The 24,323-nt window shown below is 40.3% G+C and overlaps 1 protein-coding gene across 4 annotated transcripts in view; it reads right to left on the reverse strand.

The window, feature by feature from the left end:
* kiaa0825 (KIAA0825 ortholog) overlaps nt 1–24,323 on the reverse strand; it is a 128,528-nt gene that overhangs the window by 90,416 nt on the left and 13,789 nt on the right. For all 4 annotated transcript variants that reach the window (XM_044112896.1, XM_044112897.1, XM_044112898.1 and 1 more), the window contains 9 exons: nt 22,361–22,520; nt 21,823–22,005; nt 21,518–21,703; nt 21,080–21,404; nt 11,724–11,891; nt 9,906–9,988; nt 9,565–9,813; nt 5,854–6,131; nt 3,380–3,530 (listed from right to left, as the gene is read on the reverse strand). In XM_044112896.1, the coding sequence (XP_043968831.1) occupies nt 3,380–3,530; nt 5,854–6,131; nt 9,565–9,813; nt 9,906–9,988; nt 11,724–11,891; nt 21,080–21,404; nt 21,518–21,703; nt 21,823–22,005; nt 22,361–22,520 (1,783 nt within the window). The remainder of the gene's footprint in view (nt 1–3,379; nt 3,531–5,853; nt 6,132–9,564; nt 9,814–9,905; nt 9,989–11,723; nt 11,892–21,079; nt 21,405–21,517; nt 21,704–21,822; nt 22,006–22,360; nt 22,521–24,323) is intronic.

Consider the following 24,323-nt stretch of genomic DNA (forward strand, 5'->3'; position numbering starts at 1 on the left):
AGGAGGGAGGGGACTACAGCTGCATATATGCTATAATGTGAACACAGAGAGTGGAGCAGAAACACAGCAAAGATAAATATAGAAGGAGAGAAACTGCAGGCAGGGGAGGGAAAGAGACTGGTCTGTCATCACCTGCATGTCGTAGCGGTCATGCCACCTGCACTCTGCACCTGGGTTTCTTCCCCCACTGGGAATATAGGCTGCTTTAAAGTCACAATCTCATGAAAATCCCAACAGTTGCACACCTGCAACTTCCAGAAACACTCACACTTACAGAAAGGGCGAGGGAGATGAGATCAATCAAATGATGCTAAAGATAGAAATGATGCGTCAGAATTGGAGGGAACAAAGGCAAATATGGATCGAGAGAGATTGTTACCTAGGAATCCTGTAGCTTTGTCATAAATTTATTAAAGATGCCTTCAGTTTTCTTTACCCCAGTTCCCCAAAGCTCAGCATAGTGTATTTACCCTCCAGCAACAAACTGATGATGAGTATGGGAGGACTACTGAGTCATCCAAAACTCCCCAACTACCTCCTGTCTACATCTCAATGGCCACTGAATTCCCTCACACATCCTCAAATTCTACCTCTCCTTTATATTTCTTCCCTTTCTGGTCATTTCACTCAATCCATTGTTTATGGGGGTATGGCCTGGATCTTTCTGACTGACAGCAGTATTAGGCACAGAACCAAAGCAACCCCATGAAAACACCTAATTTCCCAAAAAAGTTTTATAAAATCCAATAGCAAGTCTGAACCTGGAATTTTAAAAATGTAAAAATCCCACAGCAAGTTAAAAAGTAACATTTCTCAAGGCAAAAATGTAAAGATTTAAAGCAAACCATACTGTGAACAGATTCTGACAGAATAGGAAAACTCTTGAAGGAGAAGACAGGAATCCCCTGGTAAAGTTCCAGAAAAAACAAATCATCATCCAACTCTGTTCAATAAAGCTACATATATTTGAGAGCAGCTTGGAAATCATTTCCATGCTCTCTTGTTGCATAAAGAATTAAACAGAGAAAGCATAAAGAAAGAAAAAACATAAAAATGAATTCAAGGGGTTTTCTGAGCAAATGTTAATCTCAGATGGACAAAAAATGACATTGGATGTGTTCTTAGTGTTAAACAAAATGTTAAAAAAAAAAAAAAAAAAAAAAAAAAAAAAAAAGACTGGGATAAATGCGCCAAATAAAAGAAAGGTCAACTAAGCTTTTAATAATGCAAACGTTTCTGTGATGTCCTGGCCCCAAATTACTTCTCAATATGAAGGAAGCAGGATCTAAAAAAAAAATCACAATTGTTTTGGTTGCTTGCATTAGTTAGAGACACACCCGACTGTTGGTTGAGCGTGTGCACAAACAAGCTTTGTATCCCTGAGAAGAGAGTAACTACAGATTCCAGAGTTAGAGTATTGTTTTATCCTTAGCTATGAAATACCTTAGGATTTTATACTACCTATCAATAAAAAAATATCTATGTTGGGCCATTTAAGCTACTGAACCTTCTATCAATATTACAGTCTGCAAATGTACACATGGAGAAAGACCTGGATTTTTGGAGACATCTCCTGTAATGTGAAGAAAATAAATGAAAGTTTTTGACCATAATAGTCATTGTTACATTTGTAAGAAAAATGAGTGAATTACAAACCAGGAAATGACATCCAAATTGTGAGGTAAGTTGGTGGTGGCATCATGGAGCGGGCCTGTCTGGCTACATGTAGGACTGGGGTCCTTCGCAAAACTGATGGCAACACATGGAAATAACCTTATGTGAAAGTATTAAATAAAGTCTCAACATATCAGCCAAGATGTTAAAGCCTGGGGGCTAATGGCTATTCCAAATGGATACTAGCATGCTCATAAGTCACTTAGGAGATGACTTAAGAACCATGCCACCATTTTGGATTGGGCATCACAAAGTCCGGATCTCAGCTGCTTAGAAAATTTGTGGGCAGACCTGATAAGGCAAAAGAGAGCAAGAAGGCCAGCAAACTCGTATGTCGATTCTGTCGAAAAGAAATTGGACTTGAATTTCGGTATGTTTCTGGTGAAAAGATACGAGAAACACATGATCTAAGTTATACAGTTAAGGATTCTGTCAAATGCCAAGGTTATGTATGTGAATTTCTAAGTTGAGAAAAACCTTTTATTATTCTGGTGTTTAGCAAATAGAAAAGAAAATAATGGCTCTGTGTGGTATTTTATACAGTATGTACACAAATGGTTTCAACTTTAATTGGATGTTCAGTTTTTTTACTTTTCATTTTCTTCAGTTATGTTTGATGTATAATAATTATGATGTTGTTTGTTTTATAGTTTGAATGCTTGAAATAAAAGTTACCTTCGATAAAGTTTTACACTACTGAATGAATCCTATCCTGTTTTCTTTTCTATTTCAGCTAATGCAAGTTAGCTTTTTTTTTTTTTTTAACAAGTCAGGTAAATTACAGAAAAAAAATAGAACATTTTATTCAACATTACTTTTCCTGCAAGACTGAGACCAGGTTGGGGAGCTGAGAATAAAATACACATGGAATTTCAAAAGCTCGCCCTCCTTACTTTTGAATTAAATCACTATTTGGCTCTAAAGGCTCTGAAGGCCAAATCATGTCATAAAGACTTAAGCCAAGCTCATATTTTATACTCTCTTTGACCCATTTAACTGACCTCAAACATATGTTGCAATTTTAGTGTCACATATTAAAAAAAAAATTCATGCCAATAACAATTCATTTGGCGGTTTGGGTGCATAAAAATGAAACAAAAAAAAAAAATGGTGTGGCTGGAGACAAAGTCTCTCTAGAGCAGAACTATGATGTGGAGGAGCCAAAGTTGTTGCAAACCCTCTTATACATCCATCCGTACAGATGCAGTTGGGGGTGCTTGAACAAAAGCACACACCTGCACACAGCAGGCCTGTCTGACACCAGTGACCCCGAGAAGGAGGAAGGAACAAAGGGGAGGGAATCAGGATAAAGGAAGAAGGAGAGACGAGGTTTAGATTGGTTAAGGGCATAAAGGAACTGGAGTTCCAGGGCCCCTACGCTGTTTCCAGACAGTCCCAGTGTAGACTGCAGACTTCAGACAGCCGAATCCCTGGAGCCCCCAGGGCAGCATGGAAGCCACAGATGTTCTTAGGAAGCTCAGGGTATAACACTCAGGCAGAAGAAGGAGAGCGGGAGGTAAAGGTGTGTTGTGGGAATGAAAGGAAGAGGCAGGAAGGCTCTGGAGTAATAATTTTATAGCTCCCTACAATCTGCAGAACAGGCACACAGAGATATTTCCAAAGCATAAACCTGGAATGGTGCATAAAATGTCAATCTAGAGGTAAATCAAGCTAAACGGACAGGAAATTGATGTAAACTTCACACCTCGTAGAAGGGTTTGGGGTCAGCCCAGTCGTGACTCTCTGCATCCTGAAGAATACAGGTGAGGCAAACCTGGACGCAGTAGCTGGTCAGCTGCTCTCTTAAGGCCTTCACTGCCTCCTGGTATCTCTGGATTGGTAGCAGAGTCAGGGATCTGATCAAAGAAGACGAAACGAAAGTTCGATAAACGCAACAAACAAATCTGTGTTGTACCAAGAATATTTGGGACAAAGCTCATTTAAGTTCAAACTTTAACTGTGCATATCTTATTTTCAGTCAAATTTATGCATGAATCTGTGATAAAAATATAATCTAAAATAGTAAAAAAACAAAAAAAACAAGTGTTGATTTATCCTAGACGTTCACAACAAGGTTTATTTTCCCCTTAAAAACAGTTTAATAGAGAGATAAGGGGCCTACAAACACCCAGACAGACAACAGACTATAGAGGAAATCTACAGAGACGACAAGAGATATGAGATACTCTACTAAAGTTATCACACAATTTAAGGACGCATTGCCAACCAGTGGTAATTAAACATGTTTATAAGTCACCTTAACTTTTTGAGGACTTCCAACTTAACAAAACTGATTTTAACGACAAAAGTGAACTAATAGCAGCTCTCTCTGGTGTCATTATACAACCCACTCTCACTCCCAACTCGTCATATATTGACGCATGGGACTTCCGTCCTCGTCACATATTGACGCTGGAGTACTTCTGCGTCAATATGTGGCCTGAAGGGTTTTACCTGATGCCTTACGTAATTTTTGCCCTAAACCTAACCAATTTTTGGGTTTTGAAGTGTTGACAGTGTTTGCGAGGACCATTAATAATCCATGTAAAACATGCGACCTTCCAAAATCGTCAAAATCGTCAAATTTTACGGTGAAGGAACCGTCACATATTGTTATACCCTTCCGTCAATATGTGACGAAGATGGAAACTGAAAAACCTGTTGGGTAAAGCCAGAAAAAGAGTCAGAATATTTTCCCTAGAAGATGAGAGTTTGGTGACTCCTGCACATGTATTTCTGTGCATTGGCACACATTACAACTGCTACCCAGTGGAAGCCTGCTGCAGGCAGGGATTGAAATCAGATGTGGCAAGTACAGCTGAGACGAGCAGAGGATTGGAGCTGCAACTCATTGGATTCTGAAACTTCTAACTTCAGTCTCTTGCAAGGGCACATAAAGTTGAAATCTGAAAAATTTGATTTAATTAAGAGAAGTGACTGTGCATCAACAGATTTAGAATTTTACCAACAAGGAAAACCATCATTGCTATGAGTGAAAGTAGAGATGTTGCCACGAGAATGAGAAGATTTGTACAATTTCAGACTATTTGCTTTATGGCAACATAAACAGAAAAACAGGTGGATGATAATAAAAGACTATTTTCAAGCAAGTTGTACATTTACTGATAAACTAACCTGATTAGGACTAACTCTACAAAGGACCGAAAAAAAATAAGTATTTTTCTGGTAGTCTTGCAAAATGAAAATCCACAACATGTTGATGGGGAATATATCCAAAAATATTCCAAACTGGAAGCTTTCATTGGTATTTATGGGAAATAACTGTAAACTTTGGGTAATTTAAAAAGACTGTATCTTTTCCAAATACAAATATAACATTTTGTTTTGCCATCAGTTGACATCAATACAACATTTGCAAGATAAACATGGACAACATACATTTAACATTTTTAGCTAATAATGTAATCAAAACTTTATGCAATCCACATGTTCAGTCATGTGGCTTTAATAGTCTTGAGCTCTGGCCTCAACATAGCGGGGTTGTTGTAGAAATCATCTGTGCACATGATGGAGGAATGCACAGTGCATGTAGAGGATGTGACCTTATTACTCCTGTTGTAAGAACTGAGCTATCTGAATGTAATGGAGGGATAGCATACTGCATTGCATTTGCATGCAATTTAATTGTTTTGTTCCAGTTTGTGCTAGCAAATTTCAAACTCTTTAAAATCTCTCTAAAGCAGTGGTCCCCAACCTTTTTAGTACAGCGGACCTGTAAACTCTTCATAAATTTCCTGCGGACGGCGCGCGTTGTGAGGATCGACACCGATGCAGTTGTTTCTTACTCATTCAGCTGCATGTTGGCGCGCAAGACGCAACCGACAGCATCAGGTTTAGGATTTTCAGAATAAAAGCTCTTCCAGACTCAATCCATAGAACGGACATATTTAATTATGTCTTGCGCGGCCCGGTACCAATTGGTCCACGGACCGCCCGGTGGTTGGGGACCACTGCTCTAAAGGATCAAATCTTTACTGTTATTAATTTTGTTTTGTTCCCATTTATTCCAGTGAATTCCAGTAGACTTCTATTAAAAGTTTTCAACTTCCTGGAATTTCCCAACTAAAGTTACGACACATGCAGAGCAACACAGCAGCTTATGCATAATTCCTTCTCATGTCACGTCAACAGACTCACATGAGTACACCTGCTTCTTACATTTTAGCGGAAGCCGTATTTGAATCCTTCAGCATGACATTGTAATGCTCTAGTCGCTGTTGCACATAAATGCAGGAAGCAAGCAGAGCAGGCAAGTTCTTCAGGGGTGCAGAGGACGGTACCTCCAGGGCCCTCTCCTGCAAACGGCCCAGCATGGCAAATGCTGCTCTGCTACAAGCTTCCACGAAGCTTGATCGCACCCCCAGGAGAGAAGTGTCCCTGCAGGCTACTGCCAGTGGCAGCAAAGTATCGAGCTCAATCAGAATTGCTCCACAGAACTGTGGGGAGAGAGAAAAGGCAAGATCAAAACCAGAAGTAAAAATCAGTAGACAGGAGGAAAAACCTAGAAGAGACTTCGTTTATAAGGCAATGAAAAGCATTTTGCAGGGATAATTTGAATATTTAATAGGTAGGGGACTGAGAGTACTATTAGTCATGGGTTTATCTTGAGAAAAATCATGAAGATTTAATTTGCAGAACACAGATATTGGAAGACATGGCCTCAGCAAAATGCTTAAGACTACATCCACAACAGAGCGCATCACATTTACTCGATCACAGGGAATCGTTTTAGCATGTAGAGCTAAGTAAGAGAGCAGAACTGAGAGCAAATGATTGTGTAATGTTTGATGACAAACTACTGTAGCTTTAGAAATTAACAGGTGATTCTTTAAGAAACTTCTGATTTGGAGCTCGGCTGATCAAAGTTTTCAAAAAGGCTTAGGGAGTGTGCCTATTACAGGGGTATTATGGTTTTTATAGAACCTAATATTTTTAATGAAGTTCAGTGTTTTAATTTAAACACTTGAGCTTAATGTGATACTGTTGATTTTATGTTAGCAAAACTATTTCACACCCTTTTCACATGGATGGCTTATATCAAAGGAGTATTATTATTTGATGTTACCCAGAAAAGGTGCAGCTACACATGGTCCCAAAACTATCAAGACTCTTACTGAAATGCAAAGATTTGTGGTAAAAACAAAATAAAAAAAGAAAAATCATTACAAATGATATTGTGTGCAATTTAGGAAAAATAAATATGTCTATAAGGAGAAAATGTTTTAAATATGCCACACTTAAATGTATGGTTTGTTAAGACACCTTTAAAGCTTTCAGTTGTCTTGAAGTCATATTTGCCATTAATTATAGTGACTCTGATAAGCAGCAAAGAGAGCCAACTTACTTATTTGATCTTTAGCATAAATGCACTGACAGCAGAGTGGTAAGGGATAAAAAGCATCACAAGGTATCGGTCAGATGATAGTGCAAGGAAAGTTAGAATGCTGAACATCAGCAAACCTTTTGCTTAAAAGTGTAAATCTATATCTACCCATCAATTTCCCCTTGCTGCTTAGTCATTGGAGTATGGTGGGAAATTTCTGTTTCTCCTATGAGTGAGAAACACGGTCCACGCTAAATAAGTTGTGCACCATTATGCAATCAAGCAATTGAAGAATGTAACTTTTTATATTTCTTATCTATACTTTGTATTTGTTTATCAGTTGAAGAAATAACTGGAAATATCTTTCTACTTTTAAAGTAGAAAGTTATTTGAAAAGCTTTATTAGGATTTTATTTTTCTCAAGTCTCAAAAATTTGGCATTTTAGCAGAGTTCACTGGAGGCATACAAGTCTAATCAATCAGTCAGCAGTAGGATGCACTATTGTTACTTGGTACACTGTCATTTCAGAACTGCAAAATATATAAACAATTTTCAAACTTTCAACCTTTCGACCGAACTTTCAGAAAAATCTCATCCACACACACACACACACACAAACACAAAACAATCACCGCATCGCATCTTTGCTGAACACAGGCTTAAATTTTAACTAGATACGATCAAGTTCTGGAATCCCATCAGGACTACTGCAGCAAGGTGAAACAGGCTATAACTTTTCAAGTGCTAGTTAGGGTCTGCTTGGGCTCCCAGCATAGCGAAGGAGACAAACGAGCACCTCAGGAGAGGCTGAAGAGCAGAAAAAGGTGCATTTGGTGATGTAATTGAGAGCTCACATTAAACTGAGGAGGGTCTAGAGAATTAAGGTCCATCCGCAGGTCAAACTGCTGCTGCTTTTAAAATGAGGGTATTTGTTATTCATTTGTCTGACAATAAAAAAAAAAAAAACTGCACTAAGCCTGTTTATTTATTGACACTAAGGTGAGTCTATATAAAAAAGGAAGCACTGAGGTATAAAAGGATGAATAAAAAAACTGCAAGATATTGATCCAGATTAAGTTTTTCAGCTAGCAACACAATCTTGAGTGTCTTCTCTTTACAGTCGCCTGAATTTCTTTCAAGCCCGGCTTTATTGTATGCAAATGCATGCAAGTATAACCTTTGGGCTGGAAGGCTCTCATCTTTGAAGCGTTGACCTACACATAAATATGTTGTACAGGTCCTGAGCAGGAACAAATTTTGACACTAGTTAGGAATCAAGAGACACTAATACACACAAAGTAGGAAGATTTAGGAGGACAAAGGTGAAAGAAAAAGGGAGGAATCTGGATGTGCAAAGTGTCGAAGAAGGGTTTTGGCGGCTGAGCATTTGAAAGGTAAAATGTGAAACTTTAAAGACATTTTAGGTGGAGCTCCCTGAAAAGTTTTTTTTTGTGTGTGTGATTTTGAAACAGGAAAGAAGATGAAGAGAGGCTAAATCAGCAGTGTCAATAAGTATGCGGCTGTTCAGCCTCAAACACTGGAGATTTTTGGTGGTGTTACTTCTTAAGTCCAGTTTTACATCACACTCTGGTTCTGGGCCTCAGAAAATTCAATCTCCTGTGTCTGTTTCACCTCTTCTTACCTTTCCCAGGCCCTCCTTTCTCATCCTTTGGTCACGTTATCGCTCCTATATCCTTCTTAATGCTATAGCCACTTTCCCTTTGTGATTTGCCCCTCTATCATTAGTAAACCCTCACTTTCCCCCATTGAATACCTTTCTCCACACATCACCTAACCCCCATAATATCAACCACACCAGTTCTTGGTTTCTTCCTGTCTCTCTTTTGTTCCTGGAATCCTCCCCTCCAGTAATACTGATCACTCTTCCCCAGGCCCTTTCTGATCCAGGGCGTCATCTGTGTCAGACTCAAACTATTTGAGCTTTCTATTATAGAGGGAGCTTTCTACGGGAGCTACAAAAAGCATTAATCTCTCTGGTTCGGGCGGCTGTGTGTAAACCCGTATTGTTAAGTCTGATAGTATTAAAGAAGGATGAAGGGAACAGACCCTCCTCAGGGGAGGCTTTATCCTGAGGTTACTTGTGCACAGCATTAAGCTATAAACTAGACCTTGGTGGGTTTTTCTGTTGAGTAAATTTGAGAAGCAAAACCAGGATTCTGCGGATGCAGTATGATTTAACAGATTACTGCAGAAAGAAACAAAAGAAAACATCAAGAGCCACATTTTTCAATGAAAGTGAGAAGTTAACTTCACATAGCTAAACCTTATTCTTACAGAAGAAAAACTGCAAAGTCCAATACGTATTTCCAAAAGGGGCCGTTTGATGCTTCCTAGCCCTAACTCTGTGGAATTTTATTTTATAGTGTGAACTAGTAGAGAGGATTAAAACTCTAAACGATGAGCACCACAGAAAAAAAAATAAATTGTTCCATAAATCAATTTTTTACAAACTTGCAACTGCTCCATCAAAATGTCATAAAACATACTGTAGTCCTGAAAGAATGAAGAATCTTTACAAGAATACCTTCGCTGTCATTTTAGGAGTGTCTCTCTCTGAGCCTTTGTAAAAGAAGTCTTCTTTAAGATGTTCATTGCTGACAGAGAAGTCAGCGATGGAGCCTGTGGTGACCAAGGTGTGTCCTGAAGAATGCAAGCCCTCTTCTTGCTGTAGATTCTTGGCACAGACGTCATCCAGCACCACTTTAACACAATGCTCCATGTGTGGGACAAGCCTACTAAAAGCTAACCTCCAATTAAACTCCAAAGTCTGGGCCTGAAACGCAGGAAATGAGCCAAGAGCCAGCAGAATCATAAAATAGGAAGTAGAAGAAATTTTCATGCAACAAACACATGCAAAAGTCTCACCTCTGGGGTGTGAAGTTTGTCTGCGGTGGGTTTCTTGCCATCTGTTGTCAAACCTGAATCCTCCTTAGGCTTTTTCAAAATGCCTAAATAATGATACAAAGTAGCAACTGCCGTAACTACAACAATCAATTACATATAAAATTTAAATGAAAACCTTCATTCTGTCAGGCCATCGAATTATGTAAGTAATTCTATACACCTTCAATATAATGCAGAAGACCATGAGGGATTCTAACGAAAAAGATGCAAAACTAGTTATGTTTGATGTAAATGTATAATAACTTGAACAAGCATTCACATTGGACAATATGTGATTAGAATAAACACACTGATGCCAAACTGTATCCTTTTTTCTTGTCTGTGTTTTCAGCTTTGAGAAAGCTGTTCAATTAAGTTAAGTTAAGCTATACTGCAAACAACATGGAATGGTTCTAAACTCTAGCTTTACCCTTGCTACAAATAGCTGAATTTACTACAAAGACCACAGACACTCCATGTTGATTATGTTAAGCAAAGTTATTTCAGCTGTGAATTTATTTTGGGGTTCTTTGGGAATAATGTGAAGCCAGCTAGTGGCTAGATGTCAAACTGCAATTTAAGCACCACTAATCCATGATGACCACAGAACGACTGCCCATGTCTCAAAGGAAGCAGAAATAATTTGCTAATAGATGTGTCTCTACAAGTCCAAATCTGAGATTGAGATTTGATTTGAACCCAGATCTTGGCAACAATGCACAGGGTAATTCCATGAGAGGCGATTGTGTCGATTTGTGTTAAGACCGCAGCTTGTAGGAAAGCTGTGGCGAATAAAAGCGCACAGGATGTTGAGTTGTTGGGTTTCAATTAAAAAGCATGAACATCAAGGCCATAGTTTCCTAATCGGAAAGCGAAGAGTTAGACCCCAGGCGAGGCAATTTAGCCGAACAAGACCGTATGCAATGGAAGAAGGAGGAAGCGGCAGGCACATCACTTTTTGACCTTTAAGCTCATCTGATGAATTTCTGGTAATTAAGTCGTTTGATTGCTTGGAATTAATGATTTGGATAACTGCCCTTTAAAGGCTGTTTACCTCTCTGTAAATTGAGCCTTTCCACAAGTCTTGTTTTTGTAAATGTAACCTTTATGGAAATTACTCCACGCACCAAAAGCTTTCATTTAACATCTCTGCAGTGGCAGTTCAAAGGGGAAAGAGGAAACGGATACTAAAGGTCTGTATAAGACCCCAGATAATACCAAACTAATAAACACTTTTTTCCAGACTTTATGGTGGAATTAGCAAGGAAGTGCGTCTGCATGCATGTGTGTGTGTTTCTGTCTGGGGGAGAGACACACATACTGGACTATAGCTTTAGATTTGGAAATGCAAAGATCATATATGAAACCTGGCAACACTTACACTAACACTTGTGTTGTAGCGGATATTGTAAAGGGGAATATCCCTGAAGGACAAAGATACAGGTGCGTTTTAAAACAAAAATTTACATGCAAAATGTAAAAAATAAAGTGAGCACTTGTATTCATCCTTACTGAGTCGACATTTTATAGAAACAGATTTTACTCCAATTACAGCTGCAAATATAAAGGGAATATCACTCTTCCAGCTCTGCACAGCAACACATTGAATACGTTTACACTTTAAGACATTTTATTTGTAAAGACTTTGTGCTGGTGTGTCCCGTAATATTTCAATTAAATACATTGGGAAGGATTTCATTGGTAGTGGTTGTAATGTGACAAGATGTGGAAAAGGTTCAGAAGATATAAATTCTTCTGACACAGCAGTGTAGGTTAACATAGATTTTTAATGAGTTGCACCTTTTAAAGTTGGAGTGTCTCCTGTGCAGTTTATGAAGGTGATGTTAGTGACCCGCTCCCTCACATCTCTCTCAAAGCCTAGCAGGACGCAAGCCAGCTGAGTTAATGCCCTCAGTTGGTGGGAGGTCAAACTGAAGCTCCTGCTTTTCAAAGGAAGCTCCATTGGTGCTGTGAAAGAGATACAAAGAGACAAAATGTACCTTGTATGAGATCACAGATGAGTTGTAGACATAGAAATTTAAAACAGTTTAATGTTCACACAGAGGAAATTGTTGATTTTTGCTTTTAACACAGCCTTCTTTGCTAAAAGGCATTCATCAGCAAACACTCTCTGCCAGAAGTCCCTCTTTGCATGTGATACCTTTTCTAAATATTGACCCATTCATGTTTTCCTCTTACACAGTGTAAACAAAGAATACAGAAAAGAAAATTATGCAAAACTTTGCTTCCTGAGAAGTCACACTTGCACAACCTTCCCTCCCAGCACAAAACTTTTTTTTTTCCTCCTCCTAACCCGCAGATGACCCCCTCGGCAAATATGGATTTCCCATTTTGGAGGCTGCCAAAGCCATCACCCGGGGGATGTTCCGCATTAAGCCGGAGAATGGGCGGCTGGGAGATGTGTTGCCATACGCTGAGACACATGCACAAATACTTTTGTGAGTCCGCCTAAATGAGCTCTGCAACTGCAAAGGCATTTGGGAAAGGATGAGCTCAGTATTAGCCTTGACTCTGAAAGCACAGAGATGATTGAGCACTGAGATGGAAAGAAGAGGGAAGGGGGGGGGTCTTCTTTTCCAATAACGGTGACATTATTGCCTTTGGATCCTAACGTAATTTTGCTATATTGTTAAACAAAATCTGACAATATGACAACAACATTGTCCCCAAGGATGTCTGGTTTAATCATGCATGAAGTTTGATTCAGAGTGTTGTGTCTGGGCACTTGTGTATGTTTTTTATGAGTATTAATGAGTGTGAGTCACTGAGTTTTGTGTGTTCATGTCTGGGGCGTCCACACACGCATGTTTATGTGCATGCAATGTGGGTCATTATGAGCAACTTGATTTGTAGACATCTCCACACACATTTGCACATGTCAGTCTTGCAAGATAATTGTCCACACCTCGACCAAACTCTGTGGTCACCATAAAATATATTCTAACCTCAAGATTGTTTGTGAATGTGCCTACATGTTTTTGTGTGCAAGTGTGCACAGATGCATGCATGAAATCGCAGGTGCATAGCCGTGTAATTATGTGGGGTGTGTTTAAATGTGTGTGCTTGTATTTGTGTTTGCATGTAATTAAGCTCCATGGGCCTCCAGTTTCTCTGTAATGGGTTCCAGTGGGAGTCTGGGTTGGAGAGACTACCTCCTGCTGCATGTGTGCATGCGTGACCTGGTTGACACTCTGGTGTCAGCCTCGTTCCCAGACTCGCACTTTGCACACACGCAACACCAGGCTTGTCTATTTCTGAAGTCTCCGTCACATCAAGAGCTTCCGATGCTCAACGTGGGAGAAAAGCGAAACGGCAGACGATTCAAAGGAAACCTCGTCAACCAGACAGAAAGGGACACATTTGGGAGATAGCCAGTGGATTCTGTAAAAGCTATCTCTACAGCCCTCCTGCCCCCAATCTCCACCTTCTCCGGGGTGTTCATCTGAGCACAGCAACTATTACCTTCCACTTCATCTGGAGCATCACCTTTTCCCGGCCTCTCTCTTCTCTCACCATCCATTCTACTCATTCCATCAACCTGTGACCCTATGACAGTTTCACTCGCTCACTAAGTCAACTCTAAATAGTGACACATGACCTTGGCGTTTAGCAGTGCTGGGCATTGTCTTTCATTGAGGCTCTTTCCCAACGAGCTATATAGGTATTTATAGTCACCTCCCTAGCCAAATGGGCCTACAGCCATAGCACTGTAGTACATAGCCATCTAAACCCCATTACACCTTTGTCACAACAGTGAGATCAAATGGAAGCTCCCATAGCCACTTGATGGAGAGGGTGTGCTTAAAAGCACCCAGGTGTGTCATATAGCAAAGTACACTGCAAGTCCCACAGAGCAGAACGAGGAGGGGGCACCGGCACGGGGAAGAGTTCACCTGAAGGTCAACGTACTGAGAATCAATAAGGGAGAAGCTGTTGCTGAGAACGAGGTAAAAATTATATGTTTATACAAGAGACCATCGGCAGCACATTATGGAGAGATGGTCTTCAAATCAGAATGATAAGCTGAAAGCTTTGTCACCGTGATTGCTTACAAAAAAAGAAAAAAAAGCATACGCTGCACATTATTCGATAACATGTCAGAGTGCAGGTTATTTATGGAACATTAAAAAAAATAATAGTAATGTAATAAACAATTATTACATTTTGAAGGGGAGCATTTTACTTAGTACTTGCTAATAATGGCAAGAGAATAAAAAAAAACAAAAAAACAAACAGAGCAAGCATTTTTGGCGAGGCATCCATCGTCTCCTCGTCTCTGTGGGTTCCACCAGCTCCACAGCCACACACGCACACACAGACTGGTCCTGACTGGCAGGAAACAGAGAAAACAGAGAAAGGAGAGGATCCAGGAGAAAAAGAAAAAAAAAAGAAAAAAAAAAGAGAGGGGTGGTGGCGGCGGTGGTGGTTAGGGATGAAAACATGGGGAAGCGAAGGAGGGGGCGGGATAAGGGAATTCCCTTAGCAGTTGTTATTGATTCCGGTGTTTACGGGCGAATAGTTTAGTGCCGTTTACAAAACAGAACAGATGCAGCCAGTGAGCAAAAAGGTAAACAATTGCTGTGTGGCGGGCTGCCAAATCCCCAGTCTGATGTATTAAACTCACGGTGAAGTGCATTTCCCCTTTGGCTGCACTTATTGCCACTTCATTTCCTCTTCGCTTGCATACACACTCCCTCTTCTTGCCATCACTCCTCTCCTCTGCGTCTTTCTCCCTTCCCTTGTCTCTCTCTCTTTCTGGTTTAACAGAGAAAAAAATACAAAAGGAACAAGGATGTAGGGTGCTTTTTTGCCGTCTGGCTATTTTCTGTCCTACTCTGACCCAGGAGGCCTAACAGAGCCATTAGTAAGGGGAATTGCATGTCTGACATGGCCGAAAACCAATTATTAGACACTTTCTAGCAAATGATGCCCAACTCTTTGGGGAATGAGCAATCATGCAATAATTTAGCCAGTGATTTAATTTCTCTCCAGCACGACATATCTCACACTTGTACGCTGGCCCTCATTTTCCCCATTTTCTCCGTCATTCTCTGAGCAGTACAAATGAGACCATCTGAGATGTGGTTTACATCTTCCTTGCCACATTGTCCAACTGGACCGAAGAACATTGCCATCCAAAGATAAACGTCATAAAATGTTATATCATCAGCCATGGTTTTATGGAACTCTTGCTAGCAAAGGTGTTAGCATGGGCAACATTGTCACCACATAGACAAATAGGTTTTCAAGCAAGAGGCAACTTCTGAAGTGAAAAAAATATCAAAGAACTGTACATACTGCATCAAAGTTGTCAATGTAATTTGTCAAACTAAACTGGACTTATTGTTTGTATTGTTAATAAATAAGATTGATGAAAACTCACTAAATGTGATTAGGTGGCGCCAAAAAACATCAATATTAATAAATATTGATTGACTAGACAGATATTCTGAAAAGCACCACAGTTTAATTCAACACGAACAAGGAATAAAACCATCCATTAAATTGTAGCTATCCGTCATAAAATAAACACTTCCAATTTGTTATTATTCCGTTAAGTTGATAACGACACATCTGCCATCTTAAAAGAGATGAAACAATTATTAAGTGCTTTGACAAGTTCAGCACATCTCACACTAATTATTAAAGCCTTTGCCCTTCCCTACATAATTTTCTATGGTTCAATGAAAGTTAGATTATTATTTTTAAAACTTTGCCTTTGGGGGGAAAAAAAATCTGTACTTAGTTTCCTTTACATGAATTTATCCCCAGTTATCTACAGTAGTATGAGAAAATATATGAAGGCATTGTAGGTGGTTATCCAAGTGGCACACAAATGTGAAGTGGAAGAAAAATTACACATAGTTTTTATTTGTTAGAACAGATCTGAAGACCTGAAGAGTGTGGCATGCATGTGTATAAGCAAACAAAATGATTTGTGCTTCTTTTGTAATATGACTTTTCTTATGTCATTCTTCCATAAAGGGAGGCTTAATGTAGTCTGTGACCAACACTCACCCTGCTTGGCGTTTTCTACACCAGCTTCATGCATAATCCCCAAACAAAATGTGAGCAAATGTTAACCACTTCACTTTGAACTCTTTAATGAGCCTTGTTCTGATGAGACTTTCCATTTCACTAGATTTCTCAAAATCTGCTGGTTTTCATTGAGAAAAATGTCTACTAACTGGCATTTTATGACCAATCGATTGACTGAACTGAATGGGTTTCTAAAGGATTGAGTCAAAACTTGAAGTGTTGAGTCTATAAGGTGCCTGGAGATTACATTTGTTTTGATAAATCAGCAGTGTAGTCAGAAGGAGATCCAGTACGTCTGTGTGTTCTTCTCACGAGGTGCTGGGTAGGGTCATGCGGGAGCCCGAAGCTATGTCTGTGTACGCATCAGTTTGTCTGTGGGTGGAAAAAGGCTCGGCGCCACTCCAGACCTCCTGCCAGCCCCAGACAGTTAGGGTCCTCATCGTCAGTTGCAGCCCACTGCTCACTCAGACAGCCTTATTATGTGAGGACTCCTGCTGTGATTATTCAACACACACCGGGACGCGTGCGTGCACTTGTAATCACACACCACCACCCAAATGCTCGTCTCTTGGGCTTCTGTCCTCGGGTGCTGTCCGACTGAGGCTACAGCGGGGGCAACCCAGCCTTGACAGAAGGAGAGAGTTGCAATATTTGATATCTCAATTAAGCTGTTCTGCCCAGATGGAGGTAATGTTCTTAGTGGTGGCAGAAAGGCACCTTTGCTTTAAATTTATTTCCCTATTACTCAGAGTACCTGCTTGTGTTTTCACGTTGAATTAATATTTCTCTGGCCTTCTCTGCATACTTGAACTGAGAAGCCGAGATGAAGAGCATGGCAGAATGCATTGTAACGATAGCAGCATTTCATTAAATCCCACTTGTTTAGTGCCCTTGTTCACATTATTGTTTTCAACCCCTCGGCGAATCACGCTCACTCTTCATCACAGAAGTGCAGCCTCCTCTCAATAAGCCATCCAATTTTTTGTCTTTTTGTCGCAGCTTTCTCAATAGAAGGTGCCAAGAAAACGTTCATATCCTTGAGCTGCTCAAGAGCGATACACAAAACCCATTGTGGCCACTCAGAGGATATGGGCAAAAAAGAAATAAATGAAACACATTATGCACATTCTCGAGGCCTGCAAAACCTAATCTTTTCTGAGATTTTACTGGAGGCATGATTTAGAGAAAATGACTGCTGACAAAGACATGCATATAACCACAAGCAGGGATAAATGACACAGCTTTTCTCTTTGTGATTAGTAAACACAAGGTTTTTGTGGCAACTTTTTTTTTATCGACACAAGAACTTTTAATTATTTGAAAATGCAGGAAGAAAACTGCATAGGGCAAAAAAAAAAAAAAAAAAAAAAAAGACCCCCATCTTTCATAGGCACCACACAAACAACTACACAGTGACACACACAAACACCCCCAGACCATAATTATGTGGCAGTATGCGGGTGCACGTCCCTGCCTGACAGTGTGTATAAACTCAGGCAGAGATATGATCTAGTGAGGAGCTGCTCTTATTAAATATTAACAAACGCCATTCCCAAGTAGCCTCAATCCCCATAAGCACCTCCAATGCCAGTCGGTGCCTCAGCCGAGCTATCTCGCGTCAGTACAGAACCTCTCTCCCTGCTGAATAGGCTGTGGTGCTGTGTCTGAGAAAGAGTTCAAAGAGTCTGAAAGGGCGAGGAGGTGGGAGGGAGTGTAGTTGTGGAGAAAGCACTTGCAGTACATGTTCTAACCGAATCTCTTTCTCTCTCTCTTTTTTTTTTTTTTAATCTATATGAAGCGGTTGCCGATGGTATGTGGTGAAATTAGTGCAGCAGGAATTTAAATCAGTGCTATCAAAATAGAGTGGAGCAGAATTCCTCAACCTCGACTTCAACCCCGTGGTCGATTGTTGAGGGGAAATGGTAAGCGTCTACGCAGAAAGAAGTCGATGTGAAAGCTTTTGATGTCTTACAAAAACAGAGATCTGCTAGGCATACAAATGCAAATTACTAATACCATATGGAAATTTAATGGGGCATTTTCAAAAGGGTGGTATTAAATGAGTCTTGATCACACAATTTTTAATGTAGTCCTGCGATTAGCAAGCAAGCACACAAACACATCTGTGAACACACAAAATAGCATCAAAAACAAAGTGAAAATCAAACATAGCATCACATGAATATATTAAAATGAGAAGTAACACATTGTTGGTTTTTTTTTAACCTATTAAACATTGCAATTATATTATTTAGCACTTTCCCAAAAATTTTTAGCATGTTGTTTTAACACTTTGAAGTTTGGCTTATTTCATCCTGTCCAAATACTAAGGCTTCATCTCACTATTCAAAAGCCTGTATGTTGAGTTAATTGGTCTCATATAAGTCGTTAAGTGCTTGAGGTTCCAAACCTAACCCAAAGCACCAGGAAGAAGAGAGAAAATTGACAAAAGGATAAAAACCATTCATTATAACTCAAATATTACATGTTTTGTAGTCTAGATAAGAGTTATTCTTTGCCACATTGGACATTAAACACCTTACCCAATTTTTGGTTCCAATTTTCTAGCCCAGGACTGGGTTAACAAATTAACAAAAGTTGGTTTGTCTCTGAGTTGCCCTGCAATAGACTGGCATCCAGTCCAGGGTGACCCCACCTCTTGCCCAAAACATTCGCTGGAGATAGACACCAGCACCCCTCCCAGCCCCACTAGGGACAAGGGTGTACGATCAATGGATGGTTTGTCATGTTTAACCCCAAACGTTTTTACAGCAAGAGCAAACTGAAGACGGCACACGACAACCTATATACAGTCGGGACATTTTTCTAACTGAAGGCCTTAAAAGAATTAAGAAGAAAAAATGCAGCTTTTTGGACACTTGTCAAGTGTCAAAAAACATATTTTCATAGGAGGCAATGAAATATGACAGCAAAGATTCCTCTGCTCCAAAATTTATACTTTCAACATTTTATGTCATCTTTGGATTTTTCCATCCACAAATTTTGTTTATTTTACTTATCACAGGGCCCCTGCCAAAAAGAAAAAGAAACAACTTCCTGTAGTATTCACCATGGCACCATTTCAAACCCTCTTAGAGATATACACATGAAGACTTGGACCACCCTCACATTTCCACTTGAACTCAGTGAGGTGCGCTGGTGAACTCAAGTTTTTGTTCGCTCTGATACACTTAGAGAAGTACAGGAAAATGGGAAAAGAAAAAGAAAGAGGAAGGATATGTGAGGGATAGAATACAAGAAGAAAAAGGATGGAGGTGGTGCAGGGTGGGGTGTTGGGACCCTTCGCATCTGCCTGCCTTTGAGTCGGTGAGGTAAAAAAGAGGAGGCAGATCTTGCTGTGAAAGCTGTTAAATGGTTCAGTGGTTTGACAGTGGCTGATGCGCAGCTCCCCCGGGAGCAAACGGAGTTCCCACCTCTGTACCCCCCAGCAAGGCTCTCATCAAAATATACCTACCGCCTTCCTTTACTTCACAATAAACAATAACACAGCAGGAGGAGAGGGAGGGATCTTAGGAGTCATTGGAGGCTTATGAAAAGAGAATTACTTTCTTTGACACCGTCATAATTGTCTTGACAATTATGTGTGTTGCATACAGTATACAGACAGTAGAGTGTGAAAGCAGATTATGCATTAATGTTCCAGCAATGGCTTTTTAGAGAGCCACGGGCATTTGGAGTGATTCTTAAGATTCTGCCATTTTTATTTTTTTTTTTATTTGGAGGAGACTTTAAACATGAACAACACAAAAATGTAATCCCAGTTGTAGATGTTGCACACACACACACACACACACACGTACCCAAACACAAACACATAAGTAAAAGCAGCACAGGCAAAACTGCTCCATTTTACCATCATTACACAGCACGGGTCCCTCGCTCCCTTTGGAGCCGTGTTCTGCCTCCGGTGCTACATTTGACGGTTTGTTGAACGGCACGTAGGTGTGTAGCCTCCGCCACGTTACGTGATCAAACAGCCCAACTGACGCATGGCCAATTATCCCGGCTGCCTCCTCTCATCTCACGTTTAAGGAGAGGGAAAGTAAAAACCAGAGAGGGAAAATGGGAAGAGGGGTAAGGAGGGAAAGGGGGAGAGAGAAAAAAAAAAAAGAAAAAGTGGCGAGGCTGGTGGTATGTTTATCGAAGAATGGCAGATGCAAAAGCACTCCTCTTCCCATTCCGTAGGGAAGCTGGCATGTGTACCCTTTTGAAAAAGCAAACAATGGCTCACAGACGTTTTTTTTTATTTTTTGCTATTTATTGTGAATCTTTACTCTCAGCAAGTTGTAAATAGGCCAATACGATGCAAACAAAGAGAGTGTGAGGGGATCAGTGGTATCAGAAGTGACATGGTGCGTAAGGGTCTCTGCTCTTCTCAGTCGATGTATAACCTCATCACCAAAAGGCTTTATCACAGAAAACTCCCTCTGTGTTACAAGTTAATTCAATCATTTTGAGTATGATTGAAAAGTTTTAGACATTCAATTCAAGAAGTAAAACTCATTCATAAAAACTGTCACGCTATGATCCACACAATCAGAGAGAAGAGTGCCGACTTGACACTAGTCACTGACAACCTTCATATCGAGGGTAAGCTGTAAAGGGTCATTGCAAAAGAGGTCCGCCGCTCACATAAAGATATATTGAATTGTGTTAATGGAAGATTGAGTGAAAAAACAAGTGGAGAAAGTGTGGTTTAAAAAAAAAGGTGTCCAAACAGTAGGGATAATCATGCTACGCATAGCGTGAGCATTTGCCTCAGGAACAGTGGTCTCTGTCTATCAGGGAGGAGAAATGAGGGTGTTAGTAAAACAAAAGACAAAAAAAAAATGCAAGTGCGATGGTAACAGCAGACCATCAGAAAGGCCTTGGATTTAGCACGCTGCATCTGGAGAGCAAAATAAAAAGAGAGGAAGGAAATGTAAACTAACCTTTATTCATTTATAAGAGAAAGCAAGAGAGGAGTAAAGTGGATAGAAATGAAGTGAGAAAAGTGCACATCAGAATAAACAGAGCCACAAAAGCCTGTGCAAACAAGAGAATGACACAGATGAAATAAAGAGCAAATTACTCACCTACAGTTGCTCGTGACCTTACAGAGTATTTTTTGATCTTGCTGCTCAGCGCTGTGTTGTCTCTTTGAGCGGTTTCAAATTCTCTCTCCATTTGGGAAGTCATTTCCTGGGCGATGGCACCAAAGTAAGCTACGTTTAAAAAGCCGAGGACGACCTGGGGCTCCACTACCCTTGAAAGAACCTGGAGCTCCTCAGTGAGAGCTTGAGTCACGTGTTGGACCACGTTGCAGAAACCCGTCGATAGTCTGTCAAAGCCGGATTCACCGCCTGGGCTGGAGCTCATGCTTGAGTGGAGGATACTAAGCACGTACTGCTGTTTCAGGCCCTGTACATATAAATTACATAAAATGTTGCATCTCTAAACAACTATTTCTATCGTATTAATATCATTCAGCGTTTATGAAGTTGTCTTAAATACAGAAGTGATTTAAATGGCACCTGGTAATCTGCGACCACTTCACGTTCAGGGTAGAGAAAAAGCAACTGCTTAAAACAGTTGACCCGCTCGAGGATGGTCATGGTGGAGAACTGGGGGGAGCCAGGAGGTCCTGTGGTGTAGCATGAGAGCCTGTCCATGAGGAAGTTTCGCAGCTGGAGACGCACAGCATCCCACGCCTCTTGGATCTCAAAAGGAATAAGAAAATGTCAAAAATATTTAGGTAATTACTACCTCATGTGGCGTACGAATGAAATTCATTAACCCAACGCTGAAACACTGAACTGAATGAGAAATAGTGCATTACCTCTGTTGCAGAGTCATCTTTGATCGTGTGTATGGAGTGGACGGAGGACCCAGGCAGATGAGGATGAAGAGAGGAAGAAGAGGATGGAGAAGGAAAATAGACTCCACACTGGGCAGAAAGATTCAGCAGGAGCTGAAGTGTCACTTCTTCTTTCCCCTCTTCCTCTGATTTAAGGTACTGTTGCTGAAGCAAAGATTAACAAAGAGACATGATGAACTTGAGTGAAGCTGATCTGAAGATACAACAAAAACTGCACAAATTAGTTTTTCAGATGTGAAGGATTTTTTTTTTTCAATCTGCATTTATTTTTCATAAATATACCCACTCAACAGGCCTAACTGGCTTGGTGAGATGCTTTGCTTTGTCATAAAATCCTGAAGTTTATATAGAATAAAATGTAGTCAGTTTAATTTTATCTAAATCCTAAATTAGTACATATAAAGTATAATTTACATGGTTCTATGCCACATTTTATTTCTTATTTCAAAAATGGCTTTTTAGATTGAAGACATTGTTGACCTTTGACCTAATACATTACCAGAGCTCTGAAGAAGTCTAAAATGTCTGTGGAAAGAGGCTTCAGGGAGTTTTGTGCCCTCATGTTGAACCACTGCAAGACCTCTGTGGGACTGGGTGGACGATCCCCTGTTCTGAAGTCTCCCATTTTGGCCTGGAGCTCCTTCAGATGCTGCTCTATGCTGAATGAAAGGAAGGTGAATCATTAGACAACTGATAAAGGAATAAAACCTTTTTAAAAGAAAGGTGTTTTAAGGGTATTGCATGTGAAACTGCACTTATTGAGCAAGTGTTTAATTCTGACAGCATCCAAAACATTTTTAAGGTTTTGTTGGCTCTAGTGGCCTTTATTTGAAAGTACTTAGACAGGAAAAAGGGTGATGAGAGAGGGGGAAGACATGCGGCAAATGTCACTTGGCTGGGAATTGAACCTGCGACCACTGCCATGAGGATTATGGTTTGAATATGTGGGTCGTTCTTCACCCTGCACCACCACAGAACCCCAACAGCATCAAATTCAATGAAATAGGCTACACAGATCTGCTAAAAGAACATTGTGTCACAGTAAAACCACATAACACAATGTATTTCATTGGATTTTTATGATATACCAATAGAAAGTAATGAAATATTGGGAAGTGGAAAGAAAAAAGAAAAGAAATTTGAAACATATGTCATGCAAGTTTAGCTCCCGAGTCAGTCTTGCAATTAATTAAAGATATGGCTCTACCTCCCTTCCACATAGATGTTTGACCATACTTTCTTGGCAAAGTAGCAAAATCTCAATCACTCTGGTGCTGAGAGAAGACAAGCGGCAAAGTTCATCGGGCCGGGACTTGTGACGGCGACATTGAGGACAGAGGCCTCAGTCTGTACATGGGTTGTACGCTCTACTCCTGTACCACCGCAGCACCACACGACAAAGCTAGTTTCTTCAGAGCAACTTTGACCAACTTCCCTGTCCCTCCTACAGAAAAGCATCCTGAAATGTTGATGCTGCTACCACCTTGTTTTATTGTATCTTCAGGGAATGTTGTGTTTGGGTGTGAGGAAAGGGTTAGTTTTGACCAAATATATAATTCTGCATGTAAGCCAAGAAAGGTACTTGCTTTTAGGTGAACAAAGGTAATTTTTTCACGTTTGTTTTGTCCACAATAAAGGTTTTATGTTTTTCCTTTAACTTTGACTGTCTGCTTGGCCGCTTCCAAGAAGATTGGATTTCTAAAGTGTATGGCAAGGAGGCCGCTCAACAGATTCTCCCACCTGAGCTGTTGGTCTTTCCAGCTCCTCCAGAGTCACCATGTGCCGTTTGGCTGATTCTACATTTTATTAAGTCTTTCTCCCTGTCCTGCCAATTATGAACAATGTGGGTTTGTCTGTCACATGAAAAACCTGACAAAATGTGAAAAGATTCAATGGGTATGGTTATTTTTGCAAAGCGCTGTAACTGAGATTATGACAACAGCCTGGGTAAAACTGCTCCTGTAGCCAATAGTTCCCATCTAGACTTCCAGTCTTTCAGCATTGTGCGACTGTGGGAAACATTGTCTCCCCAACGTAGCATCCTGATTTTCAAGTGCAACCCAATCAAATAAAGAAAGCAGTACTTCAGCACAAATGCACAGAAACAAAACCAAGCGAAAGTCAAACAGAAACACAGATACTGACGTACACACAGCATCGTATTCATCCCCCCCCACCTTCTGCCTCTCATTCAGTGTCTGTACTGTGTGAAGACAGATATAGACACATCAGCAGTAATGAACACAGACACCAATATATCAGTGTGTGAGTGCGCGCTAAGCATCTGGAGTGAAGTGGTATTACAGGCATCGGCAGGCATCAGACATACACACTTTTTGCTTTCTCATGTCTTCCTTCAGCACACACACACACGCCCACACGCGCACACATACACACATATATACAAACACCATCCTTTTGACGTTAACAGACTGCACCAGCTATTTGGTTTCCCCTTTATA

This window comes from Gambusia affinis, linkage group LG03 (genome assembly GCF_019740435.1).
Source record: "Gambusia affinis linkage group LG03, SWU_Gaff_1.0, whole genome shotgun sequence".
Lineage (NCBI taxonomy): Eukaryota > Metazoa > Chordata > Actinopteri > Cyprinodontiformes > Poeciliidae > Gambusia > Gambusia affinis.